Raw genomic sequence first — 20,657 nt, 5'->3', positions numbered from 1 at the left:
AGATTTCTGAGTATGAGCACAGAGTTAGGATTTTTTTATACTAATAATTGCAGGACCAAGCAAATGGCCCACCAGATAGTAAAGAGCATCTTTTTGCAGGGCATGGTAGTTTTACGTCCTGAAGAGTGCCACCCTGTGACAACGACTGTCAACTGAAACACAAAAAGCTCTGCGAGCGATGAGAATTGTGGTGTGTCAGGGGCTATAGAAAAGGGGGGCCTGTAGGCCCAGTAGGGGGATGTAAAGAGGCTATAGATGCTGATCAAAATCAATCCACACCTTTCTGCTTACGCCCTGCACGGCATTTAACGCAATTGATTCTATTGATGTTTTTAACTATCTATATATCGAGTTTTACTCGCAAAAGGTTTCATCATCATCATGTCATCCAATCGACGTCCACTGCTGGACATAGGTCTTTTGTAGGGAGCTCCACAATACATGGTCTTAGGCCGCTTGGCTCCAGCGGCTCCCAGCGACTCGCCTGATGTCATCTGTCCACCTCGTTGGGGGCCGACCTACGCTGCGCTTACCGGTGCGGGGTCGCCATTCCAGCACCTTAAGACCTCAACGTCCATCGGTTCTCCGAGCTATGTGCCCTGCCCATTGCCACTTCAGCTTCGCGACGCGCTGAATTATGTCGATAACTCTAGTTCTTCTACGGATCTCCTTATTTCTGATCACGTAGAGATACTCCTAGCATAGCTTTCTCCATCGCCCGCTGAGTGACTCTGAGCCTTCTTATGAGGCCCATAATTAGCGACCATGTCTCAATTCCGTAAGTCATCACTGGCAACACGCACTGTTCGACGATTTTAGTCTTCAGGCACGGAGGGATGTTGGACGAGAACATGTCACGAAGTTTCCCGAATGCTGCCAATCCGAGTTGGATTTGGCGGTTCACCTCTTTCTCGAAATTGGACCAACCTAACTAGATCGTATGTCCTAGGTAAGAGGTCGCAAAAGGTTTAGTTTGATATAACTATGTTTTTCAATAGCTGAGTAAATTTGTTATGTACCTACATGCCAATTTATTTAGTCGAATATTAGTTTAACTTTTGAATAGGTAATGAAACTTTAACGTCACAGCAAATTAAATTGACTTTTTACCGTGTATTTCGAACAATAAAGAAAGCTTTCTGGGGAATGTGTAAAATAAAATATTAATTATAATTGCATTCAATTTTATTAAGTTAAGTATGGGATAGTATTTAATAGGTTATAGCGTACGGATAAAGGGCGCGGCGGGAGTATAGTAGCAATACGTGCAAGGACGTGCAACAGGTCGCCCCACGACCTACTTACGTTTTCACCCAATATAGGTAATAGCATTAATGACGCATCAGACGCATTCCCTTTTCATCAAAAATTACCTCTACTCAATTACTTGTTGGTTGATTTTTAAGTAAAACTGCTTTGATGTCGTCTGTCCACCTAGTCGGGGTCCATTATTGCTACGTTTACCCGTTTGATGAAACCGTTTCAGCACTGTGGGACCCCAACGTCCATCGGTTCTCCAAACTATGTGCTCGTTATGACTTTAGCTTCGTGGATCTAGTATATTTGAAGTAGTTATTTTCATCTTGTATATTTCAAGTTTTGATTTTTAGTGTGTGGCATATGCCCAGTAGTGGGCCACTAAAAATCTCAAATAGTAAGAGTAGGGCTTTTTGGGATAAACCTCGTCCGGGAAATTATTACCCTCAGGCTTATTTCTGACATAAAGCAGCATAGTATTGCTATATTCCAGTCTAAAGGGCGTGGGTTCCGGTTTAATTACAAACACATGAAGCTTAACACCTATGCATCAGAGTGATGGACACAGAGCAGAACTTTGTAGGACTTGTTCTTTGCATGTCCTGCAAGATGTTGCTCTAACTATAGGCCATCTGCTTAATCCGTCAACTATTAAAAAAAAAAATGATCTCTGGAAAAAGTTGCCAAAAATATTTATTATGAATACTGTTATACCCTTTAGACATAAGGGTATAGCAGTATTCATTTTATATGTTACTTATTTAGTCGGTCGCCGCTTTATTAGGTATTCTGTGGAAAATTACGTACATAATTTATTTTAAAAAATCTATTTTTATTTGAGCCCTCACCTTCATTTGCAGACCGTCCCCTCTCGGTCCCAAGCTACGGCGGGTTAATTTTATTACCATGGAAAGCTTAGAGTAGTAAAAAAAGACATTTTCTAGTATTTAAAAATTACTTGAAACTGTCAAGTGTCCAGATTTTTTTTAGATTAGATTTATTGTTGTTTCCTAAAAAAAATGCTACTTTTAATTGATTTTACTTGGTAAGCTATTGTAGACAATTTAGTAAGCTTAGTATATAAAGACTCGAGCACATTATTGAAGGTGCAATAATGATGGATTTTTCCATTTAATGTTGTTTTTACCGGTAGACGGACCGGAAAAAATAACGTTTCAAAAGTTGTTAATTATTATGTATTATATTGAGGTTAGTTACGTGGGATATTCAAAGATGGTCTTGAACCTTAGTGCTTTACCCGAAAAATTATATGGAGTATACAATCAATAAAAATTTCTAAGGATGGACAATGCAAATAGAAAAATAAAACCTACTACTGTAAATGCTGCTTTAAAATTTTAATGCCTACATTTAGTAGTGATTACTAAATATAGCGATGCGATGATCCTATATATGTAGAAGATTTTTATTTACCTTCCCATTAATAGATATAATGTGAGTTACATTTCCGCCGGGTGATAAGGGGCAACCAGAAAAAACCACTGTCAAAAATTCTTACATCCTTAAATAAGTTTCGTAATATTAAATTAAAAAATTGCAAATAATTATTTAAAATTTCTCTAATAGACAACAGACATAAGCCGTAAAAATACGTTAGTAAAGCGGTATATAAATAAATAAATAATAAATATACTACGACAATACACACATCGCTATCTAGCCCCAAAGTAAGCTTGTGTTATGGGTACTAAGACAGCTGATGAATACTTTTATGTATATTATACACATAAATACTTTTAATATACAGATAAACACACAGACACTGAAAAACATTAATGTTTATCACACAAACATTTTTCAGTAGTGGGAATCGAACCCACAGCCTTGGATGCGGAAAGCAGGGTCACTGCCAACTGCCCCAACCGGCTGTAAAATATGTAAAATAGAAAACTAGTTGAACTAACTCTGAAAGGCAGGTTGTTCAAATACACCCCGTATTTGAACATCCATCATGCGTGATGTTAGCTACTCTAATGGGTAAACGGCGGTGGTTTAGGCTTTTGTGTGTGTGTTCAGATAACGTAACATCCACACATTAGTTGAATAACTACAAAACGCTTTCTATAAAGCCAGTTCCATAGAATTGTCGTTACAAAGAATATTTGCTTCTTCCTATATATAACATTATTTGTTTAATTCATACAACGATCTTAATAAAACAACGTTCAAAACCAAAGGAAAAACCCTCAACAAGAATGGAAGAAAATGGAATACAAGAAGTCCAAGTAATTAATAAGTTGATTTAATAATGAAAATGCTTTCGCCTGATTCGTGAACTGGGAAAATATTTAAATACTTAGAGAATGACAAAACACAGCCACATTAAGGATTCCACCCACCTTTTTGTCGAGCAAGCGTCTAATTTTCTCTATAAAGATATGAATTTAAATCAACCATCGAGTCGAAAATCAACATACTTACAAGTCTATAACCTTCTGTAGCATTAAGGCTTTGAATTAAGAATATACAGAATCCTCATTCAGCCATTATTGTATGCAATGCATTGTGTCCAAAAACAGTGAAATCAACCCGTGCACGTCTCACTTTACACCCGCGGAATGTTGCTAGGTCACAATTTTTTCCATTTTCCCTTTTTATGGTGAACTCTTAAAACATTCGAGGTAATATAATTACTGTGAATTGCTAAATGCTATGGAGTGACATACCGTTCATTCGAGAAACCAATCTAAAATGGAGTGGTTTCTCATGCTTGAATATTAGTCGTGTACACGATTTCTGTATGTTTTTAATTCTGTGCATTAAAGGTATTCAAGGGCGAAGCGTAAGGTGTATTGAAACTATTTCGTATGATTCGGTCGAGGCACATATGGGACATTCTGTTTGGGTATCGATCATTTGCATAATACTATTTTGTGAATGTATTGTTACTCTGTAAGCACAATGAGGCTTTCTGAATAAATATGATGTAATCGACTATATCAGAGGGTGCCTGCTGACGCAATATTCAGTATGAAAATGTCTGTATGAATGCGTGGCTGGACCCAGTACTTAATATGGTTTGTTTGTTTACGGATCAGTGATTTTCCACAGCCAGAGCCCTTGTCGAGAAGCCGAGACTGAATTGATGCCACTTTTAATTTAACGAATATAATAGAATAATATTTTACACGAACGAAGTGAGGTCTTCGTTTTTAACCGACTTAACGATCTCCCTGGCGCAGCGGTGAGCGCTGTTTTAGTGGGAGGTCCCGGGTTCGATCCCCAACAGGGGCAATTTTGGTATTTTTAATTTCTGAATTTGCTATTGTCTTGACAAAGATGTGCCATTTAGTGCTAAGCCCTTTAGTGTTTCAGTAAGATGTTGCGTTCCACGAAACCGATTAGGGATAAGGGTTTAGTATAACTATCGTACCGGTAACAGGTCCGTTACCATCTTAGACTGCATGATCACTTACCAGCAGCTGAGATAGCAGTCAAGGGCTAACTTTTAGAACAATCAAAAAAATATAATTATTTTTGTACGTTTGCTTATGAATTTTTCGTCAATTATTGTGAACTTATTTTGAAAATAATCTTTTTGTCCTCTTAACTAAAATAAAATGTTTAGATGATTCAGGCGTTTGAGTCTTCGAGTTAAATAAACTCGATTGTTTTTTTTTTGAAGTTTTTATTTGCATTCTGTCCGTCCTTTAAATCCTTAATTACTTGTACGCAAATTTAAGCGAGCCCTTCAAAACAATGAAATAATACATTCTCATTAAATAAATGCATACCTATACAAGGTTAACATGTAGGCAGGGTGTAAGTATAGCAGTTCATTCTACCCATACCTTTTATCGATTTCTAGTTAGCATCATACCAAAACGCTTAATCGCTTGGCTGTTTATCTTTCGCTTTTGTAGGGTGGTAAAAAGCAGCGACCGAAGTTTCACAGTCCTGTGACAGGAGGATATAATAAATTGCCTCACTGACTCAACCTAGTTATCGAACTTGGGACTTACTAATTAAAACCTACCTCAATTGTTCGATATTTGATTCATTCCTTCTCGGTCCATTAATCGGTGGACGACGAAATCCTTGACATTTATGTCCGATTATATACAAGATCAAATAAAACAATCTACTACTAATGGTGCCACGTAAAAAGAGCGATCGACTAGTGACCTAATGACCAATTCAGTAACTTTTCTAACTTTTGTAGCTAGTGTCGACCCGTGTTTTCCACGCAAATACTGGGATAAGTTTACATCTGGCGCTGTCAAATCGTACGTGAAAAGGACCAGTTTACAAATTTACACAATTTCATACGCCTTTTTGTACATACCTATGTTTCAATTTTATGTTGTTATCTCATAATAAATATTTTCATACAAACATGAGTGTGATTATATTAGGTACTAGCGATTGCTCACGACCTCAACAACAACTTATGATGAAAATTTATTATTCCCATAAATATTTTCATCCACAATTCCAAAAAATATACCCCCCACCACCATGTCGCATCGCTAATTCGCGCTATTACTTTCTTGGCGTCTCCTAAAGGTTGTATCCTGATATACCAGCTATATATAAAATATATCGTATATATAAATATATAGTTATAGATAGATAGTTCCAGGTACAAATCCTTTGAAACAAAAAACCATTTCTTCAGCTTCATTATTACTACAGATAGAAAGAATACTCATTTAAGTGTATATTTGCACCGAAATGAATATTATTTATTGAAATTAAGACATTAAAAAAAAATTAAAAATAAAAACATTTTAAATGTCTTATCTTATATATTTTTAAATGTCATTGGCATGTATATATATATAATAATGACCCAATATAATATTACTGCCAATGTCCTTTTTCCATGTCTCTGTTAACATTGAAGCACACTTTTATTTTTACTGTACCAACTGGCACACAGACCGAGTGATTACATTAATTACGGGGATAATTATTATCCTATCTACTTCCAAAGAGATCAATCGATACGACGTTTTTTCGTTATGTTCTATGTCCGTAAATTCTGACCAATTTTGATGCTTATTTTAGTTGTCGTCTTAAATGAGGTCGCATTATAAGTTTATAAGGATCTGATGAAGACTGTTGGACGGAATCCCTTTACACGTATACTCAAGATAGCAGCAAACTAGTGCAATATTATAAGTTCAACATGTCGATTCATAATTTTTGAATGAACACCGAAGTAAATTACCTGGTATTTTAGCATTTGTGAAATAGCTTGATTTTTTATTATAAGTTGGTTCTAGTTTATTGTTATCATATAATTAAGTCTGATTGGATATAACGTATTATGATTATCACGGTCAGAAAGTAGTCCTGCTTTAAAACTGTTGACTCTTAATGTCGGTAGGATGCTTGCAGGAATAAAAAAATATATAATTTGAGCCGACATGAATATTAATGAGCAGTGACAGCCTATTGGTAAGGACGTCAGTTTCGCTTTTGACGCAACTTAGTTCGATGCAAGGCATACAACGGAGCTACGTTTCAAGCAATTTAATATCACTTCCTTTTATTTTAACATTGAAAGAAAACATCGCGAGGAAGCCTGTATGCCTGGGGGTTTTCCATAATAGGCGTGTGATGTCTATCAATCTGCACCGGGCTAGCATTAGTTTAGCATTAGTTGACAGCCGACTGGCGCAGTGGGCAGCGACCCTGCTTTCTGAGTCCAAGGCCGTGGGTTCGATTCCCACAACTGGAAAATGTTTGTGTGATGAGCATAAGTGTTTTTCAGTGTCTGGGTGTTTATATGTATTTTCTAAGTATTTATTTATATATAATTCCTAAAAATATTCATCAGTCATCTTAGTACCCATAACACAAGCTACGCTTACTTTGGGGCTAGGTGGCGATGTGTGTATTGTCGTAGTATATTTATTATTATTTATAGTATATTTATTATGAACTTCGGCTTTCTCATTCTGGGAGGAAACCCGTGACCCGATAGTAGGCAGGTAAAGTGTCGATCTTTCTCTTCAGCTTCCTCATTACTGTGGAGCATGATCACTCTTATGGCGAGTACTCTCGATGTATATTATGTTTTTCAATCAGTCCTGTCACTGGAAGAGTTGTAAGGCTATACAAATTTTCCAATAGTAGAAGGTACGGGCACCGGTTCAGTCAGCTGATCTAACCATCGGGTTGGAAATTGGCCACGAGGTCGTTTGCCCATCGGAGTCATGGGCATATATATCCTAGGGCCAAATAGGTTCGCCCGCGAAGTATACAACGGGTTCCCCGGGCGTTTAACAAAGCCAACAAGAGGGACATGCCGTGGTGGTTTTTAGTTTTGATGGGAGGGGATTCCCCTTTAGAGGGGAAAGTCCCACATAAACTCCGTCCTGCCCAAGGGTCGGAGGTAGCAACAAAGCTTTTCCACACCAAAAAAAAAACGGCTAAAAGCGCTACAAATTAGAATGCATGTATTCTGTCTTTTCGTCCCCGAACAAGGCATTTTTCCTATGGGATAGAGCTAAAACGTGATTCTGTTATAACTATAATCTCTCTTCGCCAAAAAGCTGTTATTGTATATTTCTGGGGAAATAGGCATAGAGTAGGTAACTGTGAAAAGTACAGACGACGAAGCCATCTTCGGACTTCTAGTAGGTACTTACGAGTATCTATTGAAAAAATGTTTCAGTTTATTTCTTTATTGTATGCCAGTTTAGTTTCTTAATTCATTATCATCTTTCGAATCAACACACTGTTGGATAATATAATAACTTTTTTTTCATTTAATTTATGGGGCGGCCAATCTTAAGATTCTTAAAATACGCGTCTGCGTTTATCATCTACATTTTCAATGTGTTGATTATGATGAATCAACTAAACTGTATAGTTATCAATGAGTCAACGTGTTCTATCATGTTTCATATAATGAAAGAAGTCTCATATCTAATGCTAACTAAAATACAATCTATATTCTATATCTATGGGTTTGTAAAGGCTTTGTTTATTGTTTCGTTCTGCATACAATATCATTAGGTATTATAATATAATGCTTGTCAGAATGACTTGAAATCATTATAGCTAGAAATAGTTGCTTTGTGGAAGTGTCAGGCAAAATGTACACAGGAAAACATCGGCATTGTGTAGATAAGTATAGAAAAAAGTCGATTAATTACGCGAACAAATAGTAATGGTAATAAGAAATTAAAGTATATAGTATTTGCTTAACAATAATTGACTCTACAAATATTTATTGAATCCCGGAGATACCTTTTTTTCCGGGGTCAAAATGCATCATAGCTATCGCTGCACCAAATGTTTTCAAGGTGTGTTCAGCTGTTCTACAAACAAACGCAACTTTGAATTTATAATTTTACTTTATATAGTTTTTGGCCACGTTAGGATGCACGTTATCTCTATGCATAAAGTGAAGCCGTTTAAAAGTAAGAAAGGTGTTTATTAAAGCCCGTGGGAACGGCTGTCGTTTGAATTATTTAAAAATGGTTCTATTCAATTCCCTCAAGATCAGTGCAGCGGTTGGACCGAACATAGGTAACAAACAAACAGAAACACTTTCATATTTATAATATTATAGACCAGTCCCTTTGAGTCTCTTAAACTCTGCTCTAATTTGTTTTTTTTGAAATATTGTCTTATAGTAGTTTGTTTTATAAAAGCATTGAACGTTAGTTTCCAGCATTTTTTTACTGTATTTGACTGCATTGTCCGATATTGAAGTGCTCAGTTTTATATTTATTCTCCGCGTTTGTTGAAATAGAAAACGACTAAAACGAATAACATGTTTGTGTAGGGATACGGAACAAAGAACTTTGGCATTTTAGCTTTATAAAGGACAATATTCTCAATGTGAACAGGAATTCAGTCATAATGGATCAAAAAAGAAACTATAAACTCTGCTGTAGAGAGTTTTACTGTTTTTAATTTTATTTGCAAGCTTTTAATTAGTTAATTGATTAACTAGCTGTGCCCTGCGATTCCAGCTTCAACTATGGGTTGCACCACAATACTGCATGGGTATTCTACATCTTTTTTCAATAAAAAGATAATGCAACCTTATAAGTAGACGATATAGGTGTGCGGGAATAATATAGCTATGGAATCTTCAATCAATTTTTTTTTTATTTATTTGTTTATTTCACTATAAGTTCGCAATTTACTGCCATCTCACCTGGTGATAAGTGATGATACAGTCTAAGATGGTACCGCGTTAACCTGTTAGAGAATATGGCTGTTATAAAACCCATGTCACTAATCGGTTTCTACGCGACATAAACATTGACAATGGCAAATGACCGTCCCGGGGACCTGATACTATAGTTTTACTTGACTTTTTAGGTATACTGTTCGTGCCCTATGACAAAGTAGGTACTGTAAATAGTGGAAAGACTTCTGTCCTATCCGCAGCATTCAATATTAGTCGATATCGTTGTGTAAGTTAACGTTGGCTCAAGTCAGTAAGGAATGAAATGGATGGATGAACAACTTTGGAGGTTTGAAGGAACTAGGCATCTGTTCCATCAATAGGTAAGGTAATAAAATTAAGTTGAGTCCAACTACATCGCCCTATTTGTAAGCAGTATTTTCTTCAAAAATGTGCCAGGCCTGATTCACTAACTATTCCAAAAGTTTCTAAGCTGTGGCCACCTGGTAACCCCCTACTAAATAAGTGATGATTTAACAACCATCGCTATAAACTTATCCGTTTCGTAAGAAGAAGGCGTGTTGGCAATTCGTTGAAAATTTAGTGAACAGGTGGCAACCGTAAACTGTTGCCACCTGCAAACAGCCAATCAGATCAGCTCGTATTCTTTACTTTAACTAATATACCCACCAATTACAAGACGACTAAAACACACCTAACAGAAAAAAAGCCTCAGAAATCGTCTACATGATTCAAGTGGGCTAAACTGCCACCTCTGTCATCGAAGACTGTAATTTCAAATTACAGAGAGGCATTTGTAAGTGTTTAAAATATTCAAATAGTTTGAAAGATACAAGAAGCCACTGAGAATATGACCTTTTTGTGGAGAACAAAAGTATTTATTTTGGACATTTTTTACAAATAATACAATAATAATAATAATACACAACGCTTAGAACATGAGGACCGCATGTTATCTATACTGAGGCAATATGGGCTTCGATGGATATAATTTCCCTGTATTCGGAATACACGAAAATTTCATTAGCTCACGTTAAATATTAACCCCCGTTGTGTAATGTAACTTCTCGGAACTCGGATAACTTATGTAACGGACACAATGCTTAAGTAAACAAGCAATAAAATGAATTAACAATGTTTAATAAATATAGTTTTTTTTTTTTTTTTGATGATTTCTGCTTCATGGCAATCTGTTTTCCAACAATAAGCCACTTCTTTGTTTGATTTCTCAGTTTATGTTTTCCTCAAGAGCCACACTTGTGTGAAAATTCTTTTCACACGACTCTCTTGTTGTCAAGTGGTAAATCTTTTAATAAATATAGTAAATATTTACTAATAGGTAGATATACTTATTCTTTTGATTTTTAAATTGAAAAGACCATATAAGTTAAACAACAAACTCAAAATTGTACTGCGAGTTGGTTGTAGAAATTACTTACTTTAATGATAGAGAAAAACATCGTGAGGAAACCAGCAATAATAGCTTTCTATATCGTTCTTTAGTGTGACAAAAAGCCAACATGGTGGACTTTAGCCTAAACTCTTCTCATTTTTAGTGGAGAGTTTCCGTATCGTTTGCCGGTAATGGGTTGATAATGGTGTATAATAATATATAACTTTGATGCAGGGTTCAAGATACCGACGGATCCTATTTCGAGAGCTTCACAGCTCTTTCCTGGCGTCAAGAGAACCGGCGGCTGGCTGCGCTGCGGCTGGCCGAGGCCAGGGCTGAAAGACCACCCCCCGCTCCCCAAGACCTTGGACTCCCCAGCGTGTCCGCGCAGTTGTCACATAAAGAACACGAACACTTATACAACGAGGTAAGATGATGTTTTTTTTTTATTAGAGTGTTTTTATATTTATTTTTTTTAAATCAATGTAAGTTGACGAGGAGAGTATTTAAAATATAATAATTACACTTAATGTACAGTTTTTTTTTTCATCAACACAACTCAACTATTTAACAAAAATAAATAATCTATTTCCGTAGAAAAGTTGAGTTTACGGCTCTGCATACTTAGCTTTTAAATATTTTTCTTTGTATTGTGCTGGCGACTATGTCGGCGTGAATCTATTTTCCTGGGATATTAAGCAGTGTATTACGCTTCGGTTTCTTATTTATATCCACGCAAAGATACTATTTCAGTGCCTCCGTTGGCTTTTCATGAAATGAGTCAACCTAACAAACATAATTTATAGTATTAGAGCGATGTGATATAAAACATGAGACGCCAAAAACTAATTGCACAATAAACTAATTGCAAAAATTAATGCTGTAGGAATACATAGGTACCTATGTATTCCTACAGCATTAATTTTTCACACGTTCACACACCATATTGGATGTCAGTATTATTTTATTACTGATTATACTACACTTATAAGTAATTTAGTGAGCGATTATTTTCAAAAAAGGTTTACTGTTATTATGATCGCCGTGCATAACCTTACTCAATAATGAAAATGTTTTAAGTTTTCACGTCGCTGTTAAGTTAATAAAAACGTGTTTTGTAGTAGCATTGTTTGTTGATACAAATAACGATAATAATGCGATTCCTCCTGCCTTCGTTAAAAAGTTTTCGTTGAATATCATTTTTAAAAATATGTTGATTTTTGCTTGTTGATACAACGTTCAAAAAAAAAGATTTTTACATACATTTTAAGTTTTAAAATCATACTAATTTGAAGCCCTCTAATGTTTCACTTTCGGGTATACCCGAAAGTGAAAGTTTTTAGCTACGAGTATACCTTTCTCTAGGGTATAGTCTTGACCCTCCGCGCTACTTCATTGTGGAGTGGTGGGCTTCGGATACCTCGCATGTGTTTTTATCACGCATAGTTGCCACGCCTTGCAGAATCCTCTTAGTTACATTTTATCAAACAATGAAGCAATGTCCAACTGAATGTTCAGAAAAAAATAAACCAAGTAGGATACTTACTCGTTGAACATGAATAACAAACCAGACAAATTGAATATACTTATGTAGACATGCCACATATTCGAAACAACCTTAGAGCACGCGAACTTGTCCTTCCTCTTGAACATTCCTCCATGTCGTCTTGTTCCATTATCCAGTCCATCGTGAATACCTACGTAGACGTTCTTTGTCTTGGTAACGGTTTGTTTACTTTCTTCGTCAGAATTATTTAAGAACTTTTGTGAGAAAAATGGGGAGATGTCAAATTATACACATCGTCGATTTTATTGGGATTCTTTGAAAACGTTTCGGTTCATTCAGACCAAGGCTGTAGGTAGTGGTTCAACCCCTCCTTTCGACTCTGACTCCTGGCTCCGTAAAACGCTGTGAACAGAGTACAACACTGACAAAACATTAAACCAAAAATGTTCAGTGGTTTGGAACCTGAAAATCCCTATCTGTAATAAGTATGTATGAATATACCCCATATATATATATATATATATATATATATATTTATATATATACATAACTATCTGCCGTCCTATAAATAATTAATCGTTGTTTGTCAGGAGCTTCTACCGCAACAGAATTCAATTTACTTTAGCAATCACGGTCAGTCTATACGTTCAAACTCAATGCAAAGCTGGTTAAGAGCTTAATCTATTGCACGTGAGAGATCTATCGACATTGACACCTGTCTGACCAATTTACGTGCTTAAAACGAGTTCATAAGATTAACATTTACAAGAATTCTAGTATTAAGAAATGGTGTTATCAACGTGTAACAAATATACAAAATGTTGTTGAATATTTCATAAGGAATCACCCTGTAAGAATATTAAATCAACAGGACCATATTAATTTTTACATACAAACTCCTTTATACTTTTCTAAGTGTTTACTTATAGTAATCCTATTGAAGATAAAAGACCGACACGCGCATAGTACCTACGCTACGTGACACGTACCTTACAATAAAATAAATAAAATACCGTACTTACTAATCATGTGGCAGAAGTCACTTGATTTTAATTAATCATGTGATGTTTTGGTTGTATCTGATTTATTTCAGTAAAAGCTTTGGCAGTTTCACGGATAAGTCTCAGAGACAGTACTTATGTACCTCTAAAGCATGTAAAGTATTATTCGGTTTTCATTTACACGTTGTACTTATAAAACTGGTATAAAAACATAAATTATCTAACTTAAAAACATGCCTATTGGCGTTCTACAGCTGGAAGAGTCCTCTCTCATGGTTAAGAAAGTTTTCAGAGCATAGATTTTTTCTTCGGATTGTCTGTAGCTGATTAACCCTAATGATTTTAAAAGCGTAACGCGGGCTTGTTTGCGTTCCTCGGAATGGGGCTCGGCCAGGAAGGGCAGAGCATAAAGCGTCCACGCTGCCTTATTACGGGTTGGAAGGTTTAAACGATAACTACTCGTATGACTTGACTGCATTAATAATGAATCAGTACCGATAGCTCTTGCCTTGTCTTGAGAAGCGGTGATAGGGACGAGTTCCGATCCCAGCTCGCACCTATAACTGGACTTCCGCGATATTCTTAGCTAAGTAACGATAGACTAAATGCTAACTTGAGTTTTATTTACAGGTATTGTACTGCATTGAGAACGCAGTGGGTGCACCAGCACCAGACGGCCAATTTGCCTCGTACAAAGAAGAAATGATTGAGTATGCCCGTCGGGCGTTCAGAGTACCCCCCGAGGTGCACATGCGGGCCTTGAGAGCTGCCGGGAGCGAGCGACCCCCTACTGTGGTGCTGGGATGCGCAGTTATTGAAGCTGATGGACTCGAAGCCAAAGATGCTAATGGTAAGTAACTAATAAGTATAGTATTCGCAATCTTTGCTAATATTATAAATGCGGAAGAGTTAGTTGAAATACGGAGAGCAACATGCTACTTTTTATCCCAGGAAAACAAAGGGTTCCAACGGGATTTGTCTCTCTCTCTCTAGTCGTTCTTTCATTACTGAAGATCATGATCCTGGTGAGATCTCCGTTTCGAGTGAGTAAATTGTCTCCATTCTCTGTCTGTTGTGGGCCATTTTGGCGATTTGATTAAACTGGGATGGGATTTGTATAAGACTGAAAAAATAAACTGAAGCTGCAACATGGCAGTTTCCGCAGGTTCATACAATGTGTGCTGATCAGATTGATTAGTTTTTGCATACAGTGCAACTACACGCCAAATTTTTTAGATCGGTTTCTCCGCAACACGTTGCGGAACGCTAAATTGCTTGGCAAAACGTCTTTGCTGTTAGGATGGTAACTAACTAGGCCTAATAGCAGCAAACCATACCACAGAAAATTAAGAGATCATAAATTCATAAAATTGGGATCGTATCCTTTCCTATGACAGTGGAACCTGTGTCCAGCAGTAGCTCATTAATTGACTGTTGATGATGTATGGTTAGTTATCATCACCATCCATCGAGTGTCTTTTCACCGCCATCGTTATTTTTAGTAAGTGAAGCCCTAGTGAGGTCCTACCAAAACTATCCATATCCTACCTAAGCTATAAATTAATCTGTCGATAAAAACTATGAGCATGTACGCTGGTTAGTGTCACGGTCGTTCAATTTACAAGGTTCCAGTATTTTTTAAGATTTTTTGTATTCGTCCTACTTTTTTGCACAAACAATTTACATATCAAGTATTTTAGACTATGTAAAAACTTGGTGAAGCATGTAGAATGCTGTGCAGCGAAGTTCATCCTAATTTCAATATTCATTATCTAGTAAATACATATTTCATATTTATGTATTATCCATTTAATTATAAACATGAAGACCCGCTAAAAATCCAATTAATAATCTTGTCATCATGTGCATCTAAAAGTGCTAGAATGATAATAATAAACAAAAGGTCTATCCTACTATTGATATAAGGATATTGACATAAGGTCTACCAGTTTTATCAACATTGGTATGTCTTGTAATTCACAGTTTGGAAATAATAGGAAGCAGAAGGTCATATAGTAGAAATTCTGTTTCACGCGAGAGTCCACTTGAGTTTAAGAAGTCAGACCTTCTTTAATATAACTACAAGACTAGTCGGTAAAGGGACACAAAGCTAATCGGTTATTCAAGTTTTCGTAATAGTTAATAAAAACTTGTTACCCAAAAGTTTGTCCCGAGGTCAGTACTGACAGTTTTAATAGAAAAGTACGTAGTGACAACCTCACAGCCGTGCTTATATTGAGGTCACAGATCATTAATGCAAAAGCAAAAAGGTTATATATTATTATATAATATAATTATAAGGTCTGAGATAAAATTTAAGCGATTATTCACAAACACTATCATATACTTAAATCACTAGCTCCTTTATCAGAGACATATTACTACACACACACACATACACACTTGCGATTTTAAGTCATTGCCATGAGTTAGGGTTAAAATAATATTTCTAAATCTAGCATTAAGCATGGCGCGATGTCACGTAGAAACCTGTTAGAGGTATGACTACCACACTCCCTAAAAGGTAGGCCTGCTACCATCTTAGTCTGCATCATAACTTACCACCAGGTGAGATTGCAGTCAAGTGCTTACTCGTAGTGGAATAAAAAAGCAGTGGTACTCTTTTTGGGTGGGTGTCCTTGAATGAATGAATGAATATACTTTTATTGCACACCACAAAAAGTACATATAAAAAAAAGAAAAGTATAACAAAACAACATATAAAACGTAACAATTTGACCTTGTACGTTCTTTTCAAACTTTTATTTAAAACTCGTATTCCAGTGTACTACTAGATATACTATTTCTCTTTACCTATCCATGGTAGTATAAGCGCGTTGGCTCATTATCCGATGAGCCTCTTACACGTAGCCAACCTCATAATTTCCATTACCAAAGCGCCACATAAACAATTTATTTGCCTTTAACCAAAACAATGCTTCATTACGATACAGCACGTCAAAGAAGTTAAATATCACCAGAGGAAATTGCATACTTGGCATTAGCATAGAAACAGAAGTCTAAAGGAATCTAAAGTCATTTTAGCCTATGTTAGTTTAGGTAAGAGCATGAAAAGACGGGTGCCTTCTCTAGCCATGTAAACCAAACAGTGGAATAACTTGACTAGAAACTAAACCAATAAATCTATGAAACATTTTGATCCGCAACAACCAAATTACTTCGTCATCATCATGATTATCGACCCATCAACGGCTCTCTACAGAGCACAGTTCTCTTCTTAGTTGTTGAGAATTTAGGTTAGGTTAGATCCACCTCGCTCGCCTAGTTTGGATTGGTAGACTTCACACGCCTTTTAGAATGCTATGAAAATGCTCAGGCATGCAGATTACTCCCGACTTCTTCCGATTACTTCCTTCACAGTTAGAGCAAGTAATATTTTAATTGCATTAATTAAAAACCCACATAACTACAAAAAGTTACAAAAAAGTTACAGGTGCTTACTGGGAATCGAACTCAGTCCCCCCGAAAGTGAAGCCAACCCCTAAGCTATAACGGCTTAAACAAACATAATAAACAAAATACTTAAAGGTTTATAATTCTAAAACACACAATTCCACATACGAACTTTGCAAGCTTTGTAAAAGCTCTTACCTACTAACGTATTCAGTGAGATGAAATAATATATATCTACGCATGATTTTCCAAATTCGCCGGCGACGACACCCTCTCTACGGACTATGGCTCAATTATTAAAAATAACTCACACGCGCAACTTAAAAGACACCTTTATTTTACTTTATGTGCCTACTAGTTGTTGCCCGTGTTCTCGTCCGTATTTATAACTGTGTGTAACAAATCCCGTAGGAACCGTATGTTTTCGTGGGATGAAAAAGTAGCTTTCGTTACTCTCAGTCCTTTCAACAAACTCAATACCACAAACCTAGTCAGTTGATTAGGGCGCAAATTAGGGCAAACAAACAAACACAATTTCGTATTTATAATATTAGTATGGATACAATACTAATCGCGCTAACAGACTATATCGTAAAAGCTAAAGCTGATTCTTTCTCGAAATAATATGAAGAGTTTACTTATTTTTATTTATTTCTTTTTGAAAATTAGCAATAGGAACTACGGAAGATGGGCAAGCTGAATCAGTTATTGAGAATGTCTCACATACGCAACGTAAAAGCCACCTTTAATTTACTTTATGTATTCAATACTAAACGCGATAACAGGCTACATAATAAAAGCTAAGCTGCCTCTGTTTCGAAATAATTCGAAGAGTTATTTATTTCTTTATGAAAATTATAACAATACTAAAATGGAATGCCAACGTTTGCCTCGCAAGCCAATTTAGCAGCAGCTGGATGTACTTTAATAACCACGTTATTTTCCACTGCATTAATATAATTAACTCGCTTGTGATATGCCCTTAAGTTGTATAAACTTTTAAGTTTCTTCAACCACCTTCCGACTGGAGTGTAACTTGAGTCATTAATTATGTACTAAATGTTGGCAACTCCTTATATGTCTTAAAGATAATTAAATTATTGTTAATAAGTAAACTGTTATAATAAATTTGTTTAATAATTTATGTGTAAGATCCAAATAAATATTTAATGGTTTCGGACTCTAGTACGTCTAAAATTAGTACATCTATTCTATAACGATTCTCAGGGAAAAATAATCAAAATATCGAACTCCCACTCACTTCCCACGCAACAATACTTCTTTCTACAAATGTTGAAAGTCGTCTTATGCTGAATACGATAGTAACATATCAAATCAAAGTGCTGAATAATGATTAAAAAAAGTAAGTATATTAAATTAAATTAAGTTCACGATGTTCGGAAATATTTGTTCGTGACTATAAAATGTAATTATCGAGGTTGGAAACATTGGGGTAAAAATATAAATAATATGGAACCTGCACTTGTAGCTCACAAAATGCCACAGCTATATATACTTTTTAATGACACCAACTTTAACGCAATAATTTTAAAATGAACTTTATTACAGACATATGTTTCTGTACCTTTTACCCTGCTACTCGTACCTTACTAGTACATATACTATTTTGTACTTCTATAGATACTGCATGTAGAAGTATTTAGTTCAATTGACAATTAGTTGTGGTACCAGGGCGTCAATACTATTTTCTTTTTTTGTGCCCTAGCTAATCTTAGTTCATGGGCAAATAACATGAAAACAGTCGCCATTGTTGCATTCTTTCCGTTGTTATACAATTGTTTGTACACATCAGCTTCTGTCAATTACACTTTTATAAAGATAAATTATTTAGAAAGCTGTTACCGTTTACAGAATCATTATAGGTGGTCTGGATATTTTTATAAACGTATTCTGAAATCAATGGGTTAATAGATTGTGATTTATGATGATGCAAAATGAAGGATAAATCAGGAGTAAGGTCTATCTATCATAGCCCGTATCCGCAAAAATAAACCGGGTGAAAACAGATGGTTAAAAAACGGCATGCCTCTTATGGAGGCTAGCACACGAGCTTCATAAATAATGTTATATACAACGTGTAAATGAAAACCGAATTATGACTTCACATGCTTTATAGTAACGTTATTTACTGTCTCTAAGACTTATCTGGGAAACCGAAATGCTAATAGTTTAAAAATAAACCACTGCCATAGTTTTTACTGAAAGAAATCCGATACAGCCATAACATCACTTGCAAAATGAAAATGAAGTGACTCTGTTACTTTTATAGGTACGCGTCAGGTAGCGTAGTTACTATGTACGTGTCGGTCTTCTATCTTCATGATGTTTGTCATAAGTAAACACAGAATGTTGTGAATTAGTTTGTATGGAAAAATAAAAATGCTTCTTTTGATTTAATGTTTTTACAGGGTGATTCCTTATGAAATATACTTATGCAGCCCTCAAAAGTATCTCTAATTACACATTGTTTATACGTAATGTCAATAAAAATATTTAACCATCTGCCATTAATCAACCGATTCGCAAATTCTTCGCGACTGCACCTTTTTCCATATTTCCATATCTTCATGTTATGGAAATTAATATCCTATTTACTGCTGTATTTTTTACCAAATAGGTAAACTATGAATATATATATATATATACATATTATATAATGAAATAAAATAAAATATAAAAGAACCCGTTTCATCAATTCTAAATATACCTCTTTATCACAATGAAGCAAAGGCTTGGTAACGCGATTTATTTGGTTGGATAATTGTTCAACATTTCCCACTCCTACGCCTTTATAAAACACAGCTTGCCACTATTTTTGCTCGCATAAACATAAAAGAGCCTGTCAGTTATAAAATGTCTAAAATGTCCCCGGCCGAAAGCATGGGTCGGGTCGGTATACAATTTCTCGAAATAAGGCGGTATCTACTCTACCTGGAATTGATACATAAAGCCCGAAACGCTACTATAAAAGCTTTGTCCTTACTAAAGTTGAACGCGAAATAATGATAGGTTTGCTTATCGGCTAAAATTTTGTCGTTTTTGTCCCCATGACGAGTAACTACTATTGTTAAATACTTTATTTAGAAATTATGATTATCAATATCATAACCGCGACAATAGTAATTTTGGGGACGAAACGCCAACTTAGAAATAATTACATAAGATAAGGAGATCAATCAACCAAATATTTATTCCGCTTATAAGTTTACGTAAAAAGTGTACTTACGCGGTATTAATGTTGCTCGAGTAAATTGTATATAAGAAAAAATGGTAGGGTGTTTCCGAGTACGAAGATGAGCGTTCTTTCTACGCGATATCATAGAAAATACTTTAACGTTCTTTCTTCATCAGAATAGACCCATATTTATGTTTATTTTGGAATCAATTAGTGAGAAATAATAACTACGCCATAGATTTTAATGGTTACCCTTTTATCATAATTAACGACGTGCAAAAGAGTTAAGAGACTTCATAAGACCGATTTGAGAATTCTTGTGGATTGAAGAATATACGGTGGCTTTAGAATTTATAGCACAATCTAAACACACTACTGTGAAGTTCTAAGCAACTACACTCTTACTTAAAACTAAAGCTAGGGGGTTCCAGACGCGCCCTCGTCTAAAAGCCCACAACAAACTTTGTCGATTTTTTTTGCAATCACAATCTCAGAGCTAAATATTAATTATATTTGTGAGAATATAACAAAGAAAAAAGAGATCAAGGCTTAGTTTGTTGTGGGCTCTCTTTGACCAGGGCGCGTCAAGAACTCTCCTATAGATTTAGTTTTAAGTTAACAAGAAATGTTATCACCATCGTCCATCACCGAACATTATTGGTAACGTATTTTATGTATGAACGCTTCATTGGTGACTTTGATAGGTGTACATCAATAAAACCTTTTTAAATTAGAAAACATGTGAAGATACC

General features: G+C 35.6%; 1 protein-coding gene across 1 annotated transcript in view; it reads left to right on the top strand.

Annotated features, from left to right (window-relative positions):
- The window catches only part of LOC120630371 (BAI1-associated protein 3), a 77,793-nt gene that overhangs the window by 13,518 nt on the left and 43,618 nt on the right, over positions 1-20,657 (top strand). The window contains exons 3-4 of the mRNA XM_039899584.1: positions 11,022-11,214; positions 13,926-14,145. Of these exons, the coding sequence (XP_039755518.1) occupies positions 11,022-11,214; positions 13,926-14,145 (413 nt within the window). The remainder of the gene's footprint in view (positions 1-11,021; positions 11,215-13,925; positions 14,146-20,657) is intronic.

Source organism: Pararge aegeria, chromosome 16, assembly GCF_905163445.1.
Source record: "Pararge aegeria chromosome 16, ilParAegt1.1, whole genome shotgun sequence".
NCBI lineage: Eukaryota > Metazoa > Arthropoda > Insecta > Lepidoptera > Nymphalidae > Pararge > Pararge aegeria.
This window is presented reverse-complemented; position numbering and strand designations above follow the sequence as displayed.